The sequence below is a fragment of the Bidens hawaiensis genome, unplaced genomic scaffold, assembly GCF_021521415.1.
Source record: "Bidens hawaiensis isolate Kalapana, Puna unplaced genomic scaffold, B.hawaiensis_p1.1 tig00001088_1, whole genome shotgun sequence".
NCBI lineage: Eukaryota > Viridiplantae > Streptophyta > Magnoliopsida > Asterales > Asteraceae > Bidens > Bidens hawaiensis.
Genome location: NW_027491063.1, coordinates 4,087,455 through 4,108,204, shown reverse-complemented (window position 1 = coordinate 4,108,204; position 20,750 = coordinate 4,087,455). Strand labels below are relative to the sequence as shown.

General features: G+C 35.3%; 2 protein-coding genes across 3 annotated transcripts; both read left to right on the top strand.

Annotated features, from left to right (window-relative positions):
* The first annotated feature begins 383 nt into the window (after positions 1–383).
* LOC143559479 (calcium-dependent protein kinase 28-like) lies at positions 384–5,742 on the top strand. 2 transcript variants are annotated; one of them, XM_077048053.1, is made up of 13 exons: positions 384–439; positions 685–706; positions 871–1,283; positions 1,977–2,107; positions 2,199–2,240; positions 2,616–2,727; positions 2,849–2,927; positions 3,663–3,959; positions 4,234–4,349; positions 4,440–4,547; positions 4,913–4,975; positions 5,068–5,241; positions 5,309–5,742. In XM_077048053.1, exons 3-13 carry the CDS (start codon positions 879–881, stop codon positions 5,423–5,425), a joined length of 1,644 nt encoding a protein of 547 aa, XP_076904168.1. In that variant the 5' UTR covers positions 384–439; positions 685–706; positions 871–878; the 3' UTR covers positions 5,426–5,742. The 2 variants fall into 2 exon arrangements, with proteins under 2 accessions (XP_076904168.1, XP_076904166.1); XM_077048051.1 differs by lacking the exons at positions 384–439; positions 685–706 and having other exon boundaries at positions 798–1,283.
* Positions 5,743–10,460: 4,718 nt separating this feature from the next.
* Positions 10,461–11,135, top strand: LOC143559385 (uncharacterized). The gene has a single exon (XM_077047984.1). It carries the CDS (start codon positions 10,461–10,463, stop codon positions 11,133–11,135), a length of 675 nt encoding a protein of 224 aa, XP_076904099.1.
* The last annotated feature ends 9,615 nt before the right edge of the window (positions 11,136–20,750 follow it).

Sequence of the window (20,750 nt, the reverse complement as noted above, 5' to 3'; positions counted from 1 at the left end):
TATTGAAAAAAAAAAGCAGTAAAAAGTTAAGTGATGTGATATGTGTGTATAAACACTATTGGCCCAATTTTAATTGTAAGAAACGATTATTTCACTAGCCCCTAATCCTTTTGGAGTTTCAAACCAACTTTTTTTTTCTTTTTTTTCTTCATGACGCTTGAATCATTCACACGACTGGATTGGAAGCTGTAATCTATTAAGGAGGGTGGGTCCTCTTCTTCAAGACCCAAAACGTCTTTTTGACAATCACCACCCCACCCCTCCTTCCACCATTCTACTACACAATTTCCCCAACCATTCTTCATTTCATAATTTGATCTCCAAAATCCAATTCTAACAATAACCCACGTCAAAGATTCTCATCCAATTTGATCAAACGAACGAACGAGATGGGTATCCAAGAAATCCAATTTTAACAAAAACCAACATCAAAGATTCAGTTAATTTCTTCCAATTTAATCGAATAAACGAAGGGTTATCCAAGAAATCCAATTTTAACATGACCCACGTCAAAATTGCAGTTTTTCGTTCAATTTGATAGATTAAACGAAATGAATGTCCAAGAAATCCAATTTCAACAAAAACCAACGTCAAAGATTCAATTAATTTCTTCCAATTTGATTGAATAAACGAAAGGGGTATCCAAGAAATCCAATTTTAACATGACCCACGTCAAAATTGCAGTTTTTCGTTCAATTTGATCGATTAAATGAAATGAGTGTCCAAGAAATCCAATTTCAACAAAAACCAACGTCAAAGATTCAATTATTTTCTTCCATTTTGATCGAATAAACGAAAAGGGTATCCAAGAAATCCAATTTTAACAGAAACCAACGTCAAAGATTCAATTTCTCGTTCAGTTTGATCGATAAAACGAAATGGGTATCTGTTTTTCGACCACCAAGATTAGTGGGTTCAACAGCACCACCTCGTCCGTCAGCGGTGGCGCCAACGCAGCCGATAGGCATCCTCCCGGAAAGAACAGTGGCGGTGGGCAATTGCATGATGCCAATTTACATAATAAGAAAGAACCCGTCAGGAATCAACTTCAGAAACAGAACAACTATTATAACCAATATAAAGCAAAAGTAAGGGGTACCACTAAACGTCAGCAAAAGGTGACTCCTTGTGGCAAAAGAAAAGATTTTGGTTACCTTAAAGATTTTTACCAACGTTATACGACTGGAAAGTTGTTGGGTCATGGTCAATTTGGCTATACATATGTTGCAGTTGATAAAGCGAAAGGAGATCGTGTTGCTGTCAAGAAAATCGATAAAAATAAGGTAGTTTTGTTACCAATTGATAAAAATGATCATTATCATCATCGTACTCAGTATATCCCACCAATAGCAAAGCTATGGTAGGGTCTGAGGAGGGTAAGATGTAGACAGCTTACCTCTATCCCGTATGAATAGAGAGGCTGCTTCCTGTGAGACCCCCGGTCCGATAATAGTTTTGCATCAAGCCTAGGACATAAGGCACATAGCACTCAATCATCGGGACACCGGTTGATTGGTGCGTGTACCCTTGTCCTTCGGCTATCAACGCCACCACATGATGTCTGATTAACCTTCCGCCACTTTTAACGTTATTTTCACGAGATTAGTAAAATAACGTCAAAATTAGTGCAATTTCACTTTTGCTCAACCGAGGGTTCACATATATATACATTCTATGCGTTTACAGGTTAGAGGGCGTAATTGATAAAAATGATGTTTGGTGCAAGTTGGTTTTAGTTACTTTGTTTTTATTATGAAACTATAAAATCATTTGGTGATTTTATCTTACAATAATTGTTGATATAGTTATCGAAACACTTTATTGCAACCCTTTGGTAGAAAATTCTGGTCCTGTCACTGTTTCCAGAGTTTATCGTACATTATTAAAAGTTTAAGTGTATACTATTAAAATTTTGTGCACTTAGCTATATAAACTAGTGGTCTTTAAGACTTTTTATTTTTGAAATTTTGTGACAGATGGTTCTTCCAATTGCGGTTGAAGATGTTAAACGAGAAGTCAAAATCTTGCAAGCGTTAAACGGTCACGAGAATGTAGTTAAGTTCTACAATGCATTTGAAGATGACAACTTTGTTTATATTGTCATGGAGTAAGTTTTGTTATCAATTTGCTTTATTATTCGAATTTTTATATGTAAAATCGAATAAATGTTGAAATTGACTTGAAGTCGTGTGTTTCAGGTTATGTGAAGGTGGTGAGTTGCTTGACCGGATTTTGTCAAAGTAAGAATCCGGATCTTGTGAACATGAAATACATGCATCTATTCAATGTTGACTTTTGAGGTCAAACTTTATTTGCATAAATTGAGAATATGAATTTAAATCCATAATTATTTGATTGGTAGTATTTTATTTAAGATTAAGCACAAGATATTCAAATATTCTTGAAAATATTTCATCACATGTAAAGTTTTGAAACTGAACACCACTTAGTTTGACTTCATAAGTCAATTGATGTTTATATGCAATATGAAATTCTGATCTTGCATATATTGATGTTTGTATACAATATAGGACCCATTATCATATGTTTGTTTCTTTTTATGCCATACAAACAAAAACATCAAGATTAAATTGTTTTTCTTTCTCATTTTACAGGAAAGAAAGTCGTTACACAGAGAAAGATGCAGCAATTGTTGTAAGGCAGATGCTGAAAGTTGCAGCCGAATGTCATTTACATGGTTTGGTACATCGCGATATGAAACCGGAGGTTAAAAAATTAACTATCATCGCGACTGAATATTACAACTTACTTTTAAAACGCTCACCCAAACACCCCTTAAAGTATATATCAAAACAAATATTAACATGCTTGTATTACTAATTTGTAGAACTTTCTTTTCAAATCCCCGAAAGAAGATTCACCCTTAATGGCTACAGATTTCGGTCTATCAGACTTTATACGGCCCGGTGAGTAACAATACCAAACTACAGAAACTTAGTTAACCTAACCGTAACCGAATAACTGAAACCTATAAAGCAACGATTTGGTTTTATTTAAAAAAGCATTTTTTCTATTTAGTTGCAGTTTGATATTTCTGGTTTGCATCAACCAAATTTCAATAGTTTATATGAAATTAATAAATGATGTGGCCCATGTATTTTAGGCTCATATTTAGGGATGTGATTGGTATGGAAACGAAAGTGTGCTGAAATATACTAATGCCGACAATGAGCGAAAGCATATGCCGAATGTCGTGCCAAATTTTTTAGTTCAGTACCAGTAGCATTGAAAATACCAAAACCGAAGGATACTGAAAACATGAAAAACGAATACCGATACCGGTGCCGATTGTGTTCGCTCGGTACTGGTTTGGGTTAATCCCTACTGAAATTCATTATTTCAGGGCATTTTTCTTTCGGCGGAAGATTCCCAAATGGTAAAACCAAAAAATCAATACCGAACCCATTGTGAAAACTGAAAAAATCAAGACTAACGGTTCTCAAAAAGCGAAATTTTGGTTTATAGTTCAGTTTGACCAAAATGGTAAAACCGAATAAACGAAAAGCGTAGAAATTGTGAATACAGAAAATGTTATTGTTTACTTGCAAGGCTGCAAGTATGATGGCTTGCAAAATGTTATTGTTTTTCTGATCACTTCTAGTATCTTTGTTTTTGGCATGAAAAATGTGTAACTAGTGCAGGAAGAAAGTTTACAGATATAGTTGGAAGTCCTTATTACGTCGCTCCCGAAGTACTTAAGCGTAGATCGGGCCCGGAATCCGATGTGTGGAGCATTGGAGTGATCACATACATTCTTTTATGTGGGCGAAGACCCTTTTGGGATCGAACAGAAGACGGTATTTTTAGAGAAGTTTTAAGAAATAAGCCGGATTTTAAGCGCAAACCATGGCCCAATATTAGCAATGGTGCTAAAGAATTTGTACGGAAATTACTCGTCAAATATCCTCGAGCACGACTCACTGCTGCACAGGCCCTATGTATGTATATAAATTTATTTTGATTTTTTAAATATTGTTTAGCGTTAACCTTATAAAATAGTAACCACGTTTTCCTTAGTGATTCAGACCATTCTGTTCATAGTTACTCAATTTTCATTAAGTGTTCCAGTCGTAAGTAATTTTTTTATAAATAGTGAAAGAATTTAAGATTATTTAAGACAAATAAAACATATATGAATCTTGGTTACTACTGGTTGAAGTTTTCTCTAACTTTTATGAGATTTTATAAAAAATGATACCTAAATATTTGCAGCACATCCATGGGTTAGAGAAAATGGAAATGCTTCTATGATTCCTCTTGACATTTCGGTTCTATCCAACATGCGTGAGTTTGTGAAATATAGTCGCCTAAAGCAAATTGCTTTACGGGTAAGGATTTGTTTGATATCTCTTTTTGTCAGTTGTCACACGCGTGCTAGATCGAGAATATTAAATGATAATATTTTAATGTGTGAATAGGCATTGGCTAGCACACTTGATGAAGAAGAGATATCTGATCTCAAAGATCAATTTCAAGCCATTGATGTAGACAAAAATGGTGCTATTAGTCTTGAGGAAATGAGACAGGTGTGTTTTCATGTTCTTGTTTTTTTTTATTATTCTTTTTATTTTAGGGGTGACTTTACATAAAAGTAACCAAGTTTTTCTAATGTTCCATTAAAGTCAGTTAACTTTCACATGTGTTTTAATACTGTCGAATTTTTTATAATTTAAAAATTGAGGCAATATTAGCAGACATGGATCTTGGTTGCTATTTAATTTTAGCATTTATATAGGATTGAGACACCTAATGAAAGTTGATTGACTTTAGACAAACGGAAAAACTCTTGAGTAACTTAACAAACCACTTTATGAATTTTTCCCTTTTATTTTTCATTTTATAAAAGTATGTGAATGGTGATAATATTTTATACATGTTTGGTTTATGCTAGGCTCTTGCTAAGGATGTTCCATGGAAGATGAAAGACTCGCGTGTTTTGGAGATATTACAAGCGGTAATTTAGTTATCTGATTATTAATATCATATAATTGTTTTTCAAATGCACATCTGAACATTATAAATTTATTATAAAATGTTCTGAAACAGATGGATAGTAACACGGATGGGCTTGTGGATTTCTCTGAGTTTGTAGCTGCTACTCTTCATGTTCACCAATTAGAGGAACATAATAATGAAAAATGGCAAAGAATGTCCAAAGCCGCCTTTGAGAAATTTGATGTTGACAAAGATGGATTTATAACTGCAGAAGAACTTAAGATGGTAAGCTTTCTTAAGGTCAAACCATTCATGTATTTTTCTTTGACCATATTTTTTTTTAATTTTGCAGCATACGGGTTTAAGAGGGTCTATATATCCGCTATTAGAGGAAGCTGACGTAGATAAAGATGGAAAGATTAGTCTTCCGGAGTTCCGGAGGCTATTAAGAAGTGTAAGCATGAGTTGAGAGAACCGAGCCCGACTGCCACTATGGTCCATTTTTCAGCTAAATTCGTTCCAAAAAGGAGAAAAAAACAGTGTTCTTAAGAATAGTTGCAATATTTTGAGTATGGTGTGTGTTTGAGCTAAATTTTCATGGGCTAGTAGTCAGTGAGAAGGAAATAAGGAGGAAGTTAATGCCAAGATTGAGTAGTGTGAATTTTTTTGTGGCAAAATATGGCGGTGGTGTGAATTCTTTTGCTAGTGCTTTAAGTGGTTTTGTATTTATTGTTTGATGAGACTAACAATTTGTAAATATATCTATATGTATATAATGCAATGATTCACAACACCGGTTCATTATTTTGTTTTTGATGACATGTTTTGGATACAATTTTTACCAAAGCCAAGCTATTTCACATTGAAATTTTCAACCAATAAAAAAAAGATGTTTAGTAATGGGTGTAGTGTCTCTAGCCAAGATAAGTATTGAGTGACTTCTGCTGTGTGTCCGTGGTGTGGCTCGGTAGATGACACGACGGAGCACATTTTTGTCTCGTATGGGCTCGCACAGTCCCTTTGGCAATTAGTTTCACAATGGTGCAAACTTCCGGCGATTTATGCGCTAATGTTAAAGATATTTTGGAGCTTAATAAGTGTATTCATGCACCAAGTATTCAACAAGGAGATTGTACCAATTACCAGACATATATTGGTTTAACATGTATGAACATTTGATTGATTTAATCGAACGTTGTCGTGAACCTTTCTTATACGACTAAGAAAATTAAGATGACCACGCCAAAAAATAACAACCTCGTAAGAGACATGGTCACTCTTTTAACGAGGGTCTATTTTTAGATTCTATTAGCATACAATGCAATATGGAGTTTGCAGGACCACTTTCTTCGAGAATGTGCCATTGATGGAATTGACTCCGATTATGGTTGTGCGATGGATCTTTTGCGTATGTCCCTTCCCAATTTTGATCTTAGTGGTTTATTTTCTTTAATAAGGACCCCCCCTAAATCACAACATATTTTGGCGAGTGCCTTGTTCAGTTGAATCGTCCATGGTTTAGAATCGCATTTTAATATTTCCCCTCGCCAAAGAGCTGTGATTGAATGTCTTCGGGCTCCTCGGGCTCAGGAATTCTTGATTTACATCCTCATCGAAGGACTTTGCCAACATATGTCATCTTTGGAGTGTCGGGCTATTCTTAAATACCGACTAATTTTCCCTATGTTTCTGGTTGATGAGCCTTGCCCAGTTTGCAGCAAGGTTTATTTGGATTCTTTTGACAAGCACACGGTCCATTACAATGAGTTATCCGGGTTTAAATGCATGCATGATTTGGTTAGGGATATCTTTTGTGGTGTCCTAAAACAAGCAGGAATTTCTACTAAAAAATAGGCCTCCGTGAACTTCCTAACAATTTTTTTGTGAAAGAATGTCAACTCTAAGGCCAACTAATATTCTTGTGTTTAGGTGGACAAGAGAAACCCGCATATGTGGACCTTGCAGGAGTGTCCCCTCTGGTTGGGCTAAGAGGCAATGAGTTTGTTGGTCAGACTGCGTTGAATACGGAATCAGACAAAGTTGCTAAAACAGAGAAAGCTTGTTAAGAATCAATACGTGTTTCTCCCATTTGCTTTTGATACATTTTGTTTCCTGGCCCTAGAGGCTGTGACATTTTTTACACGGGTTCAATGGGCCATGAATATATAATACTTTTTCGACCCTTAAACCCAAAGATTCGTTTTTAGTAGAAACAGTTTGTTATTCATAAGGGGATTGCGACGTAACTTGTTGTCCACTTACCTGCCATTTTATTGTTATTTATTTTGATGTAGCAATGGAAAATGATATCATAAAAAATGTTGTGTTCTTAGGATATAAATATAAATTGGGGACATTAACAACTTGTATATGTGTAGTCAGCCACTCACACACTCGTAAATTAGTGAATAGGTGTAGCACTATCTATATATACTATTAAAGCAATAAGGCTTTAAAACGAATGGTGTCTTCTTTCTAATCAATTTCTATACATTCCATATATACTAAGCCTTCTTACAATTGCTTGATATATTAAAACTACATTATTATATTTCTCAATGAACCGATTTCTTTTCCTTATAACCAACTAGGTTATTGACCCGTATACTACACGGTGGAAAATCTTCAAGTAAAAACATATATGATTTCAAATGACAAGATATTTTTTTCGTGTATTATTTGAGACGGTAACATGATTTTTAATTGCAATTCATATTTATACGCAAACAAAATACTGAAAGACAAACTTTAAAAAAATGACTTTAGATAGTAGAATGTGTACTAACAAAACTTAAAACTTTAAAACATAATGTTCATAAACTACAAAATATTTTCTTATAAACCCATATATGTTGTTTTTTTTTGTACTTTTACCTTTCTTATCTAAAATAAGTATTTTAACACCGTCATTAATTTTCACTCGTGATAAAGCTCAATATAGTTGACCATGTGAAGGAACCAGATCTCTCAAGTATATGTCAACTCTTGCTAGAGACTAGCGTTGACTTTTGTTAATGGTTATTGCAAAACAAACTGCAACCTTAAACTATGTTCTCTTGAATTTAAACGAAAGTCTCGTGTCTGAAGGCATTAAACCACTACGAGTAATATAAGTGTGATAACCAATATTAGTACCTAAAATTACTTTTAATTTGATAACAGTATGCCTACCCAAATGAATTACTGGAAGTCTAGTTCCGTTGCACATACCGTTCTTCTGGACAATATTCTTTAGTAATATTATTGGTACACCGACTTTAAGAACCAATCCATGGTTTGGCATTCTAGACATTTTAAATCCGTTTAGGGAATCCAATGAGTATAAAGCTAGATCGTCTCATCACCAACATTATCAGACTGGTCAATACTATCATAACTTAGGTACTCAATTTCTTCACTTGGAAATAACGTCAAAAATCGGTTATTGATGTCTTGCACAATCTCATATAACAGTGCAAGTATCGTCATTTCTTGATAATAATTAAGATCATTATAATTTTCTAAAATTGAAGTAAATATAAAATCAATCAAATTAGAAATAAACCGCCAATTAATTAGACAGACACAAACACACACACACATATTTAAAGAAATGTAACAGATTATTTTACATACATCTATCTATTGAAATGAAAAAAAAAAATGACCATAGATAAATAGTTATCAATTTACATAGTTGAATTTAATAATTATTAGGTATTACTAATAGGAATATTAATAAAAGTGTTATTGCATGACTTTAAATTTAAATTGCATCTGTACAATTATTGTGTTTTCTAAACCTAAGCAACACACAAACAAAAATTGAGCAGCAAAAGTTTATGATTGGATATAAACGATTAGTTAAGAGCATACCATAATATTGAAAGAAAAACATTTAAAATTATATATATATCATGATATTGTATGATAATTTATATACATTTTGTTACATATCTAATGTCAACCCGTGTGTAACACGAGTAGTAACCTAGTTTATTTTAAAACATCCGATTTGAAAAATAAAATATATTAAATTAATGGAATAAGTAATATAATGAAATTGTTTTAATTATATGCAAAAGTGGTTTGATGTAAATATGGAGGTTTGGGGTTGGATCCTCATTTAGGGGAGGGTGTATAAAATTTGGCTGTTTAAAATATAAAATAAAATAATAAATTATACGTTCCACAAACCATATAACTTTGTAAACAACATTGCAATTTTTTTTAATCTGAGAAATTGTTATATTTAAAAAAAAACGCATGTATTTGAATATGCTAATAAAAAGTTTTTTTACACCTTCATATAAGAAATTATTTTTATTAAATCTCAAACTTAAAACAAAAGTATTACATATAATTAAATGATGGGTAATTGGGCTAGCTCAAGTGGCCAGTCAAATAATGGTTAAGAGCTTGATGCCGGTTGGCCTCTCAAGTTCGAATCTTGATGGCGACACGAGTTTTCTATTAGAGTGTCCCTTTCCAGAGAGCTTGCACTTGTGGGCAGACAATTCTTGTCAAGTGGCAGGGGGCTTGAAATTTTCTCGTGGAACGCCTAGCCAAACTCGGATGCCAAGCGTGGGCCCGGTTAAGACAACATAGTCTTGGCCCGAGTGGGGCGGTTGGGGCTCTCTCCGAGAGCTGTGGCTGATTATTCAACCACTATGAAAGTTACCGTTCAAAAAAAATTAAATAACATTACACAATTTTAGTTTGGGTCAATGATAAAAATTATTTTCCAAATGCATTTTTTAATATGTTTTTTTCTAGATGGCAACACTGACACGACTTTTATGTACATCATAATGCTAGATTCTTTACCAGCCCACATGCTTGATATATTTCAAGCCAAAAATATTTAAATTGTAAATGAAAGTGGAAAAATAAAACCACTTCTTGTTGTAGCTGTTTCACCATTGCTTTATCTGATATTACAACATTGAGAACTGTTGTAGAAAAGATGGTGTATATTCATTCAGGTTAAAAAATATGTTCTTAAAGAAGTCAATGAGCGATTATTATAAAAATAAAGGATTATTGTCATGAAATAATAAAGGGACCACCTAATTCGTCAATCTATATTCACTTCTCATAATGAAAAAAGAAAGTTAAAGATATAGTTCAAAAACCTGCAAATACATCTTTACATATAACAATCTTGTTAGAAAATACAAATTGTAGGATCAGTGACATCATTTTCTTTTTATGGAGATTAGGATATCAAGAAAATCAAGGACCGTTGCATACTCATTAAAGAGTATTTCCAGTTTTTATTTTTTGATTGCATTTCCTTATTTATGTTTAAAGGACCATCTATTTATATGGTACATTTTCTCCTTGTAAAAGACATCTCAATATATCAATACAATTCACTTTCTGTATCTTTTCTACTGCCAAAATGGTATTAAAGCAGTGAATAATTCTTGGATCATTTCAAGTGCTCATCATCTACCTCTCAACATTCGTAAACCCAATTCTCAGATCTAAAACTCAAACCCAATATTTTTCCCCTCAAAGCCATGTCAGAAAACAACAGTTTATCCAATAATGATTTGTCAATACAAATCGCAAATCTTCTAAAAAACAGCCTCAAATCCCAAAACCAGAACCAAAAACAAAACCTTTCCGATAGTTTGAAAATTAATCTCAAACTTAACAGTCAAAATTATGCTCTTTGGGCTCGAATGATTCGAGTTGCTATTGGAGGAAAATCCAAAGGCCTCTTAAATCATTTATCAGAAAAACCACCAGATCCAGCAGATGACGAGTGGGAACAAGATGACCTGGTGGTCTTCTCTTGGCTCATTCAAAATATAGAACCTTTCCTTGCTAGCAACCTTACTGAGTTCCTAACAGCAGAAATGTTGTGGGATGCTCTTGTGGTTACATATAGTAGTGGGAAGGATAAATTGCAAACTTTTGATCTACATGTTAAGGCCAATGAAATTAAACAAAACGGCGCACCTCTGGAGGATTTCTGGATCATAATGCAAGGTATTTGGGGTGAAAACGAACGAAGGGACCCGAACCCTATGACGTGTTTAGCCGATATCACAACTTACAACAATATTCGGGCTGAACAAAAACTTTTCCAGTTTCTCAATACTTTGGATCGCCAATACGATCCAATAAAAAGGGAAATCCTACGGTGGGAACCCTTACCCTCAGCTGAAGGTGATTATGCTGTTGTGTGAAAAGAAATGGCTCACCAAAGCATTCTTGGAACCATCTCAACTAATACCACATCACAACAGGGTGTAGCATCAGGTCCTAACTACCACTGGCTCTTATGAGGCCGAGGGCACAGGTCTCGTTTCGAGGGGTCAACGAAGGTCAGACCAGGGTTGGACATAAACTGGTTCATCATTCCGAGTGGACAAAAGTCGGTTGAAGTGCAGCCACTGTGGGATGTCAAAACACACAAAAGAACAGTGTTTCAAACTCGTCGGATTTCCAGAATGGTGGAACGACGGTTATAAAAAGGGAAAATGGACGGGGGAAAGGCTGCTGCCACCGCGGGCAGCTTTGAAACTACAAGCGGCGACGGCAACCAATCTCAGAAGAGTGATCGGAGCAGCGATTTTGGAGGCATGGTGTCCGCATTTGTGAGTGGCGATTTTGATTCTGGTGATGGAGGTAACGGGGTTGAGAAAGACTTCTCAAACCCCTCTATTATTAATCCTAATTTTTTATGTCCTTTAGTTCTAAAATATTTAAACAATCCCTCGCCAGAATCAATTAATAACAAAGTTAACAAAAAGTGTTTAATGATATTAAAAAAACACCATTTTTCAACAAATACCACTCCTAAAGAATCTGTTTTTTGGTTTAATAACAAAAATAAAATTGTGAAGGAATCTATAACTGGTAAACGAACTTTTGAGTCAATTGGACAGGTAAATATGTTGAGTCAAACAATTGACCTAAGGGGGAGATTGTTGAGTCAAAGATTTGACCAAGATGAAGTACATGGAAGATTGGAATCTTCTCAACCTCCTCAGAATTCGCTAGGTATGGATCCGGGCACACCTTAGACATCCGAGCAAGGTTTTACTTAGCCGGGTATGATATTTTGTCTATCGGGCAAGGTTAACTTCAAGTAGTCCTCTTTAGTGGATATCCGAGCAGGGTTTGCAAATTAGTGTATTACCGGGCAAGGTTCACTAGTTTATGTAAATCCGGGCAAGGTTCACTTTATCAAGCAAGTCTGTTCTTCATAGCCAAGTAAAGTTCACTCCCGAGTAAGCTTTTGGCTAACCAGGTCCATGAAGCCAAGTGATTGGAAGACCGGGCAAGGTATTCATTAATAATAGTGGTCCGAACATGCTTGATGATTGAAATGAAATATCACTAAGTAACATCGGGCAAGGTTCAACTCAAGCAAAGAACAGTACTCTTGAGTACACTTTGCTAATAAGTTATTTTATAGCAAAGAGTTGAAATGGATCATTGAAGAACAAGGTTGCTCGTAAGAGTTTGTCGGGCAAAGTCTGGCAAAGTCAAGAAGATTGAAGTCTACCCGGTGAGTATTTTACTTGGTAAAATACTCTTCAAGTAAAGTCTACCCGGAAACTGATCCCGGGCACACTTCTATGTTACCAAGTCCTGAAGGATGGCAGAGTACACAACGTACTCAGAAAATGAAGATTGATGCAAAGCCTACCCGGAAGACTTGTTTTACACTTAGATTATTTTGAATATGGAATTTGATTATGTACGTTGTATTTAGGGTTTCTAGAAGGAATGACAGCTGTCCAAGGGTGTCAGGACTATAAAAGGAATAATTAGGGCACACCTGAGAAGAGAGACACAACACTGAAAAATAGGTGGCTGAATACGATAATATTTATTGAGTTACTGCCGTTTTTAAAAGAAACCCTAAATCGATTATCCACTTTGTATGATGAAAATTATATAAATGGAAATCTTTTGTGTGAATCTTGTTTGTGTTATCTATCTCTGATTATTAATTGCAACTATCATGTTTGTTACTGCCGTTTTCTTAAAAGAAACCCTAAATCGATTATCCACTTTGTATGATGAAAATTATATAAATGGAAATCTTTTGTGTGAATCTTGTTTGTGTTATCTATCTCTGATTATTAATTGCAACTATCATGTTTGTTATTGATTCCGCCTTTAACAAACAGTACTATTTCTAAATATAGCAACCCGTCATTAACTCCCTTGTCGGCACATCAATCTGTGTGAGTTATGACATGATTAAGTAAGATCCAGCTGAAATCGGGGACCTGGCAAGTGGTATCAGAGCTTGTTGCTGCTATTTTGGAAAGATTGTTGCTGATTGAAGATTTGAAGAAGAATGACGTCAGCAGACCACTGTTACATTGAAACGTGACGTCAGCAGCTCTGTTCTTCATTTCTCTTCCAGATCTACAATCATTTGGTGTTTTCTCTTCCTTATTTTAATCAAAGTTTTATTCTTTATATATAAATCTTGCTCTTATCGCATCAGACACCTCAGATCTGAACAATCGGTTTTCAGATCTGATTATTCTGAACTCTGTTTTTACAAAGAAACTACTTTTGATTTCTCAAAATGTCTGGTTACGAGGAACAAGAAGTCTCTACTAATAAGATTCCTAGACTGTCTGGACAGGAAAATTTCACTAAATGGAAGGTCTTGTTTGAAGCAGCCGTTTACTATAATGATGTTGATATGTGGAACTCCATCAAGAATGGTCCACAAGGGGAAGTTGCAGAAGGTGCAAATCAGGCAGCAACTGATGCTGTGAGAGAAAGGATGAGAAAGGTAGATGACAAGGCTATAGTTATGTTGAAGCTAGGTCTGTCTTGGGAAATACTTACGAAGGTTGCACATCATCCCAATCCCAAGGTAATGTATGATGCAATACTTGAAATGTTTGAGGGAAATGTTGAACTCAAAAATATCAAGAAGCAGAGATTGAAGCAGCAGCTAGAAAGATTCAAGTATAAAGAAGGAGAAATGTTGAAATCAATTCTGGAGAGATTTTTCTGGGAATTGTGAATGATCTCAGAACCACAGATTATGTCATGACTGACTTTGATCTCAATACCAAGCTGCTCAACTCTATGCCAAAGGAATGGTACACTGCCTGCAAGTTCATCCTTACAAAGCAAAACTTCAACGAGCTAAAAGTAGATGATGTAGTGTGCTTTCTTCAAGCTGCAGAAATAGAGATGATAGAGAATGAAATGATTATGGAGGAAAGACCCTGCTTCAATGTTTCAAATGCATTGATTGCACCTATGGGTAATTTGACTACCAAGAATCAACAGCAGATTCCTATCATTGAAGAACCTGTTGAACTTAATTTTGATACTCCAAAATCATTTGTTGGTGTTAGCAATCAAGGAAACCAGCAAAGATTCAATGTGCAGCTGATTGATGACATTGATTCTGCCTCTATGGCAAGTGGGAATGTTCCTCACACAAGTGGTGGAAATGGTCAAGGCAGTGATACACAAGCCTTGCTTTCAATGTTCACTGAGTCATATAATGCATTTGTTGCAAAGAATCTAATTCCCACAAGTGTAGTACAAGATGATCTTGAGCAGATAGATGCTGATGATTTGGAGGACATGGATTTAAAGTGGCAAGCAGCCATGTTGGCTCTTAGAAGCAAGAGGCTTTACAATAGGACTGGTAGGTCACTCCTATCAGGACCAAATGAAAGAATTGGTTTTGACAAGTCAAAAGCCATCTGCTACAACTGCCAACAGCCTGGACATTTTGCAAGAGAATGCAACCTGCCAAGGAACTATCAGATGAATCAATTCCAGAATCAACAGCCAAGAGGTCAGCAGCAATACCAGCAAAATCAGCAAAGAAACAACAACCAAAACTTCAATAACAACCAAAACTTCAACAACAACTTCAATCCCAACAATAACTACAATCCCAACTTCAACAACTTTCAGCCTCAAATGAATAATCTTAATCAAAGTATGCAACAGAATCAAGGTTTTCAAATGAACAACAATAAAAACCTTCAAGCAGTTCAAAATGTTCCAAGCAACACTGTTCCAGCCAACCAAAATCAATCAAGAAATCAAGGAAATGTGGCAGTGACTACACAACATGAAGGAAATTTTGATTGGAGCAATCATGAAGAAGACATTGCAGATGATATCAAGAGGGCAAATGTGGCATTCATGGCCATAATTGAGAAAGAAGCTGGATCATCATCTCAGTTACATTCTACTCCTACTATTGATTTAACTGAAGTTATCAATGAACTAAAAATGAAAGTAGGCAAGCAGGAAAGTGAGTGTTTTAAGAAACAAAGTATCATCAATGCATATGAGGCAAGTGAATTGGTAAGTGAAGAAAGAATGAAAAGTTTGAGGAAGACTGTGTAAACAGTTACAGAGCTCAGAAAAGATTCACCACTGAGATTGATGGGTTGAAGAAAATGATTATAGAAGAGAATTTACTGAACACAAAACTACAAGTTGACAATGAATTCTTGAAGAACTTAGTCTCCACTTGAAATATCTATGGAATTCTAAACCAAGTTAAGGAAGAAGACAAATACAAAGCAGTACCACCACCATTCAACAACAACTTTATGCCAAAAGTTGATAAAGAGAAAAGAAATGCATATCTACAACAATTCAAAGATGTCTTTCAAGACAAAGAAGAACTTGTAGATTTGTACAAGAATGTTGAGGTGAGTGAAGAAGGAGAGTTTGTTGTGAAGAAAGAACTGAAAGAAGAAAAGTCAATTGGAGTTCAAGTCTCTGAAGATGACCTTGAGTCAATTGACTTGAATCAAGATGACTTGAGTGATTTGAGTGATCAAATTACCGAAGAGGAATTTAAAGCTGCTGAAAGAGGAAGAAAATATAAGAAACCAGAATTAGTTGATAAACTTCTAAAGTATCCACCAGTCACATCAAGAATGAAGAAACAGAATGAAAGAATGAAAAGAGAACATGTGTCCTTTGACATATGTGAAAGGAAGAAAGTAAACTACAATGCTGTAAGGCCTCCAAGCCAAGAAGTATTGGAAAGGATAAAACAGAATAACAAGAAAAGGATGAAAGAAGAAGTGAATGTTGAAAACTTTATTCCAGGTTACCCTATTTTCTCAAGCATTGAAGATTTTGACATTGGAGAAGTAGAAACAATGGAAGAATATGAAAAGAGGAAATCAAGACAAAGGGAAAACATTGAGGAAGAACCCTTGAGTATAAGAGAAATTGTTTTTGTTAAAGGGAAAGTGGAAAGAAGTGACATAAGGATAGCTGAATTTGTTCCCTCCTCAATTGATTTTGACAGTTTAAAATTTAAGAAGACCATTGGAGTCAATGAGCCAAGACCAAGTGAAAGGTTCAAGAAACCAAAAGAACATGAAATATTCAAAGGAAAGGTTTGGTGCAAGAAGTGTGATGAGTATGGGCATCATACAGACTCATGTAATGAAAGACTCAAATTCAAGCCTTTCATGTCCCAGATGAAACAAAGTATGGACAAGACTTTGTGGCTTACAAAATGAAGTATGAAAAATACTTGGGTATGGGAAAGGTTTGTGAAGAAGAAGTACTAGAAAATAAGAGCCAAGGGCATTCACTGAAAGCAAAGAAACATGTGAACAAACCTGTTAACAAGGGTAAATCTACAGTAAAGCATGTGAAAACTGTTAAGAAGGGCTCTCAACCCTTGAGAACAAACCCAAAAAGGGATACTCAATCTGTCAAATTTGAGAGTTCTCAAGGATCATCAAGCAGTAAGAAGACAAGAAAAGATGCATATCCTAGAAAGAAACCAACAGAACTCACTGGTGATGAGAAATTTCTGTTAAAGCATGGATTTGAACCATAAGGTTTTCTTTGGAAACCTAAAACAGAAACAAAGGTTGAGCAAGTTCCTGATGTAAGAGATTACTGTGAAATGAAGGATTATGTGATAAAGGAGCGTGACACTGACTCTACTGAGCATCAGAACTCAACCTCACTAGTTAAAACCCCAAGAGAGTGTGGTTATGAAATAGATAATTCAGATAATCTAGAAATCACTCATGAAGATCCTGAACCAACAACACTCACTTCCCAAGCTGTGTCTGAAACTGAATCTGATGAGCTGCAAGTTGATAAGGCTTGCACTTCATCACTCAACTAGTCAAATTTTCTTTGTATGTGCAGGAACAGTCCACTCCTCTAAATGACATATGGTACATGAATAGTGGATGTTCTAGGCACATGACTTGTGACAAGAGATCTTTTGTCAATTATGAAGAAAAGTATGAAGGTCCAGTAGCTTTTGGGAGTGATGAGAATGGTGGAAAGATTGTTGGAAAAGGAATCTTAACAAATGGGAAAGTCTCATTTGATAATGTATTTCATGTTGAAGGTCTTCAATACAATCTGTTGAGTATATCACAAATGCGTGATAAGGGATACAAAGTCAGTTTTGATGATTCGCACTGCTTCATTCTAAAACCTGAATTTGTGATTCCGTCAGAAATGATTATGATGATGGCACCAAGAAATGATAACTTGTATGAATTGAATATGAAAGAAGCTATTTCAAGAGGAGGTGCATGTTTTGTTTCCAAAGCCACTGAAAATGAGTCAAAATTGTGGCATAGGAACTGTGTCATGTGAACTTGAAGAACATGAATAGACTTGTTAAAGGTGAGCATGTCATAGGCTTACCTACAAGAGAGTTCAAATTGGAAGATCATTGTAGTTCATGCCAAAAAGGAAAACAACACAAATCTACTCATAAGCCAAAACTCATCAACTCAATTGATCAAGCACTTGAATTACTTCACATGGATCTCTTTGGTCCTGTGAGTATACCAAGTATAGGGAAGAAAAGATATTGTCTTGTGATCATTGATGACTATTCAAGATACACTTGGGTTTATTTCTTAAGTACCAAGGATGAGACTGCAGAGTTGATTAAAGGTTGTGTAACAATGATTGAGAACAAGTTGAATAAGAAAGTCAATATAATGAAGTGACAATGGTACTGAGTTCAAGAATGGAGTTATGCAAGAATTTTGTGCGGAGAAAGGAATACTACAACAATTCTCAGATCCTAGAACTCCTGAACAAAATGGTGTTGCAGAAAGAAGAAATAGAACCTTGATTGAAGCTGCAAGAACCATGTTAGCTGATGCAAATTTACCTGTCACTTTTTGGACTGAAGCCATAAATACAGCCTGCTATGTTCAGAACAGGGTACTTGTCAACAAAAGGCATAACAAAACTCCATATGAAATATTTCACAACAGAAAGCCTTACGTTAAGTTTTTCAAGCCCTTTGGATGCAAATGTTTTCTTCTGAACACAAGGGACTATTTGAACAAGTTTCAAACAAATTCCCTAGACTGTTTCTTTGTTGGATATTCTACACACTCAAAAGCTTACAGAGTATATGTGAAAGACCATTTTAGTGTTATAGAATCATCTGACATCATCTTTAATGAGAATCAATTCAATACAGTTGATGGTGCAGCATGGCTGTTTGATCATGAAAAGTTAACAAGGTCTTTCAAGATTTATCCTGAAGACTTTGATGAATCTTTCTACAAGACCAGTGAAATTGAAGAGAAAAAGAAGAAATCATTGGACTTGGAAGAATTATGGAAAAAGGTTGATAGAAAAGAAAAGGAGTATACTTTTGTGAAGAATTCCTCATGTGATATTGGTGAACCTGATCAAGAAAACAATCACAATGTTGAACATGATCATACTGAGAACAATCAAGACAATCAAGATGCACAGAATGATCAAGTTCAGAATGAGGGTGACACAAGCAACTAAGCAAGTGGAGAAGAAGCTGCATCTACAGCAATATTTCAAAATCTATTTCAAATATTGAACTTGGAAAACAATGGTGCATCTACTTCAGGCCAACATAATGATGAAGCACCGGAATTTCATGATGCAGAAACTGATTTGATCATTGAAGAACCATATCTCAATGAAAAAAATCTTGACACAAATTTGTCTACAGATATGATTGTACAAACTCCTTATGTGGAAAAGAATCATCCTTCTGAAAACATCATTGGATATTTGCATGAAAGAATTACAAGAAGTCATTCTGAAATTGCAAACAACTGTCTTTACTCCTACTTTCTATCCCAAATAGAGCCAAAGAACATTGCTCAAGCACTGAAAGACAATAGTTGGGTGGAAGCAATGCAAGAAGAACTGGCACAGTTCAGAGACCTACATGTTTGGGATCTTGTTGGTAGGCCAAGAGACAGATATGCAATTGGAACAAAATGGGTTTTTAGAAACAAAAGGGATGAGAGGGGTTTGGTGATTAAGAAAAAATCGAGACTTGTAGCACTGGGATGTCTTCAAGAAAAAGGAATAGACTTTGAGGAAGTTTTTGCTCCTGTTGTAAGACTTGAAGCTATCAGAATTTTTCTTGCATATGCTGCCTCAAAGAACATTAAAGTGTTCTAGCTGGATATTAAGTCTGCATTTCTAAATGGAAAGATTGATGAAGAGGTCTATGTAGCTCAACCTCCAGGTTTTGAGGATCCAATGTATCCAAACAGGGTGTATAAGCTAAACAAAGCTCTTTATGGATTGCATCAGGCTCCTAGAGCATGGTATGATGAGCTGCCAAATCATCTTCTTGAAAATGGTTTTACCAGAGGGGCCATTGACAAGACACTCTTCTACAAAAGAAGGGAATCAGACTTACTACTGTTACAAGTATATGTTGATGATTTCATCTTTGGTTCAACCAATGAACATATGTGTTTGGAGTTTGAAGAGGTGATGAAATCCAAATACAGCATGAGCTCTATGGGAAAAATGAACTTCTTTCTAGGATTGCAAGTTCAACATAAAGCTGAAGGGATTTTCATTCACCAAAATAAATATGTACAAGACATCTTGAATAAGTTCAACTGCCATGAAAACAAAACTGCTTCAACTCCAATGGATACCAAAGAAAAGATGATTGCAGATGAAAAGGGGGAGCTTGTAGATGAACATGAATATAGAGCCAAAATTGGATCCCTAATGTATCTGACTGCAACAAGACCAGATATCATGTTTGCTGTATGTGTGTGTGCAAGATTCCAATCAAGTCCAAAAGTATCCCACATGAATGCTGTTAAAAGAATATTCAGATACTTGAAGGGAAGACCAGACTTAGGAATTTGGTATCCAAAAAACCAAGCTTTTGATCTGATTGCATATACAGACAGTGACTATATTGGCTGTAACATGAGCAGAAAGTCAACCTCAGGAGGATGTCAGTTTTTGGGTGAAAGGCTAGTGTCATAGCAATGCAAGAAGCAGACTACAATATCAATCTCCACTGCAGAAGCTGAATATGTTGCTGCATCTGCCTGCTGTGCACAAGTTCTATGGATTCAAAATCAGATGTTGGACTATGGTTTGAATTTTCTGAACACCCCTATTCTTATTGACAATACTGCTGCATACTTTATTGTTAAAAATCCTGTTCAACATTCTAAAACTAAGCACATTGAAATCAGACATCACTTCATCAGAGATTGCAGTGAAAAAGGTTTGATTGACATGCAAAGAGTTGATACAAGTGACAATTTGGCTGACCTATTCACCAAACCACTTGATAGAACCAGGTTCAACTTTCTTTTGAAAGCCCTGGGAATGATCAACTCTGATAAAATCTGATTAAGGATGTGTGCTTGATTGTGTACCTCAATGTGCTAATTGATTACTTTATTAAGAGGTTTCACAAAGTGAATATTATGTGAATATGCTTGAGTATGATTCTGATTATGCTATTGAATGTGTTAACTGTTATGTGCCTTAACTGATCAAGTGTGCAAAGTTTTAAT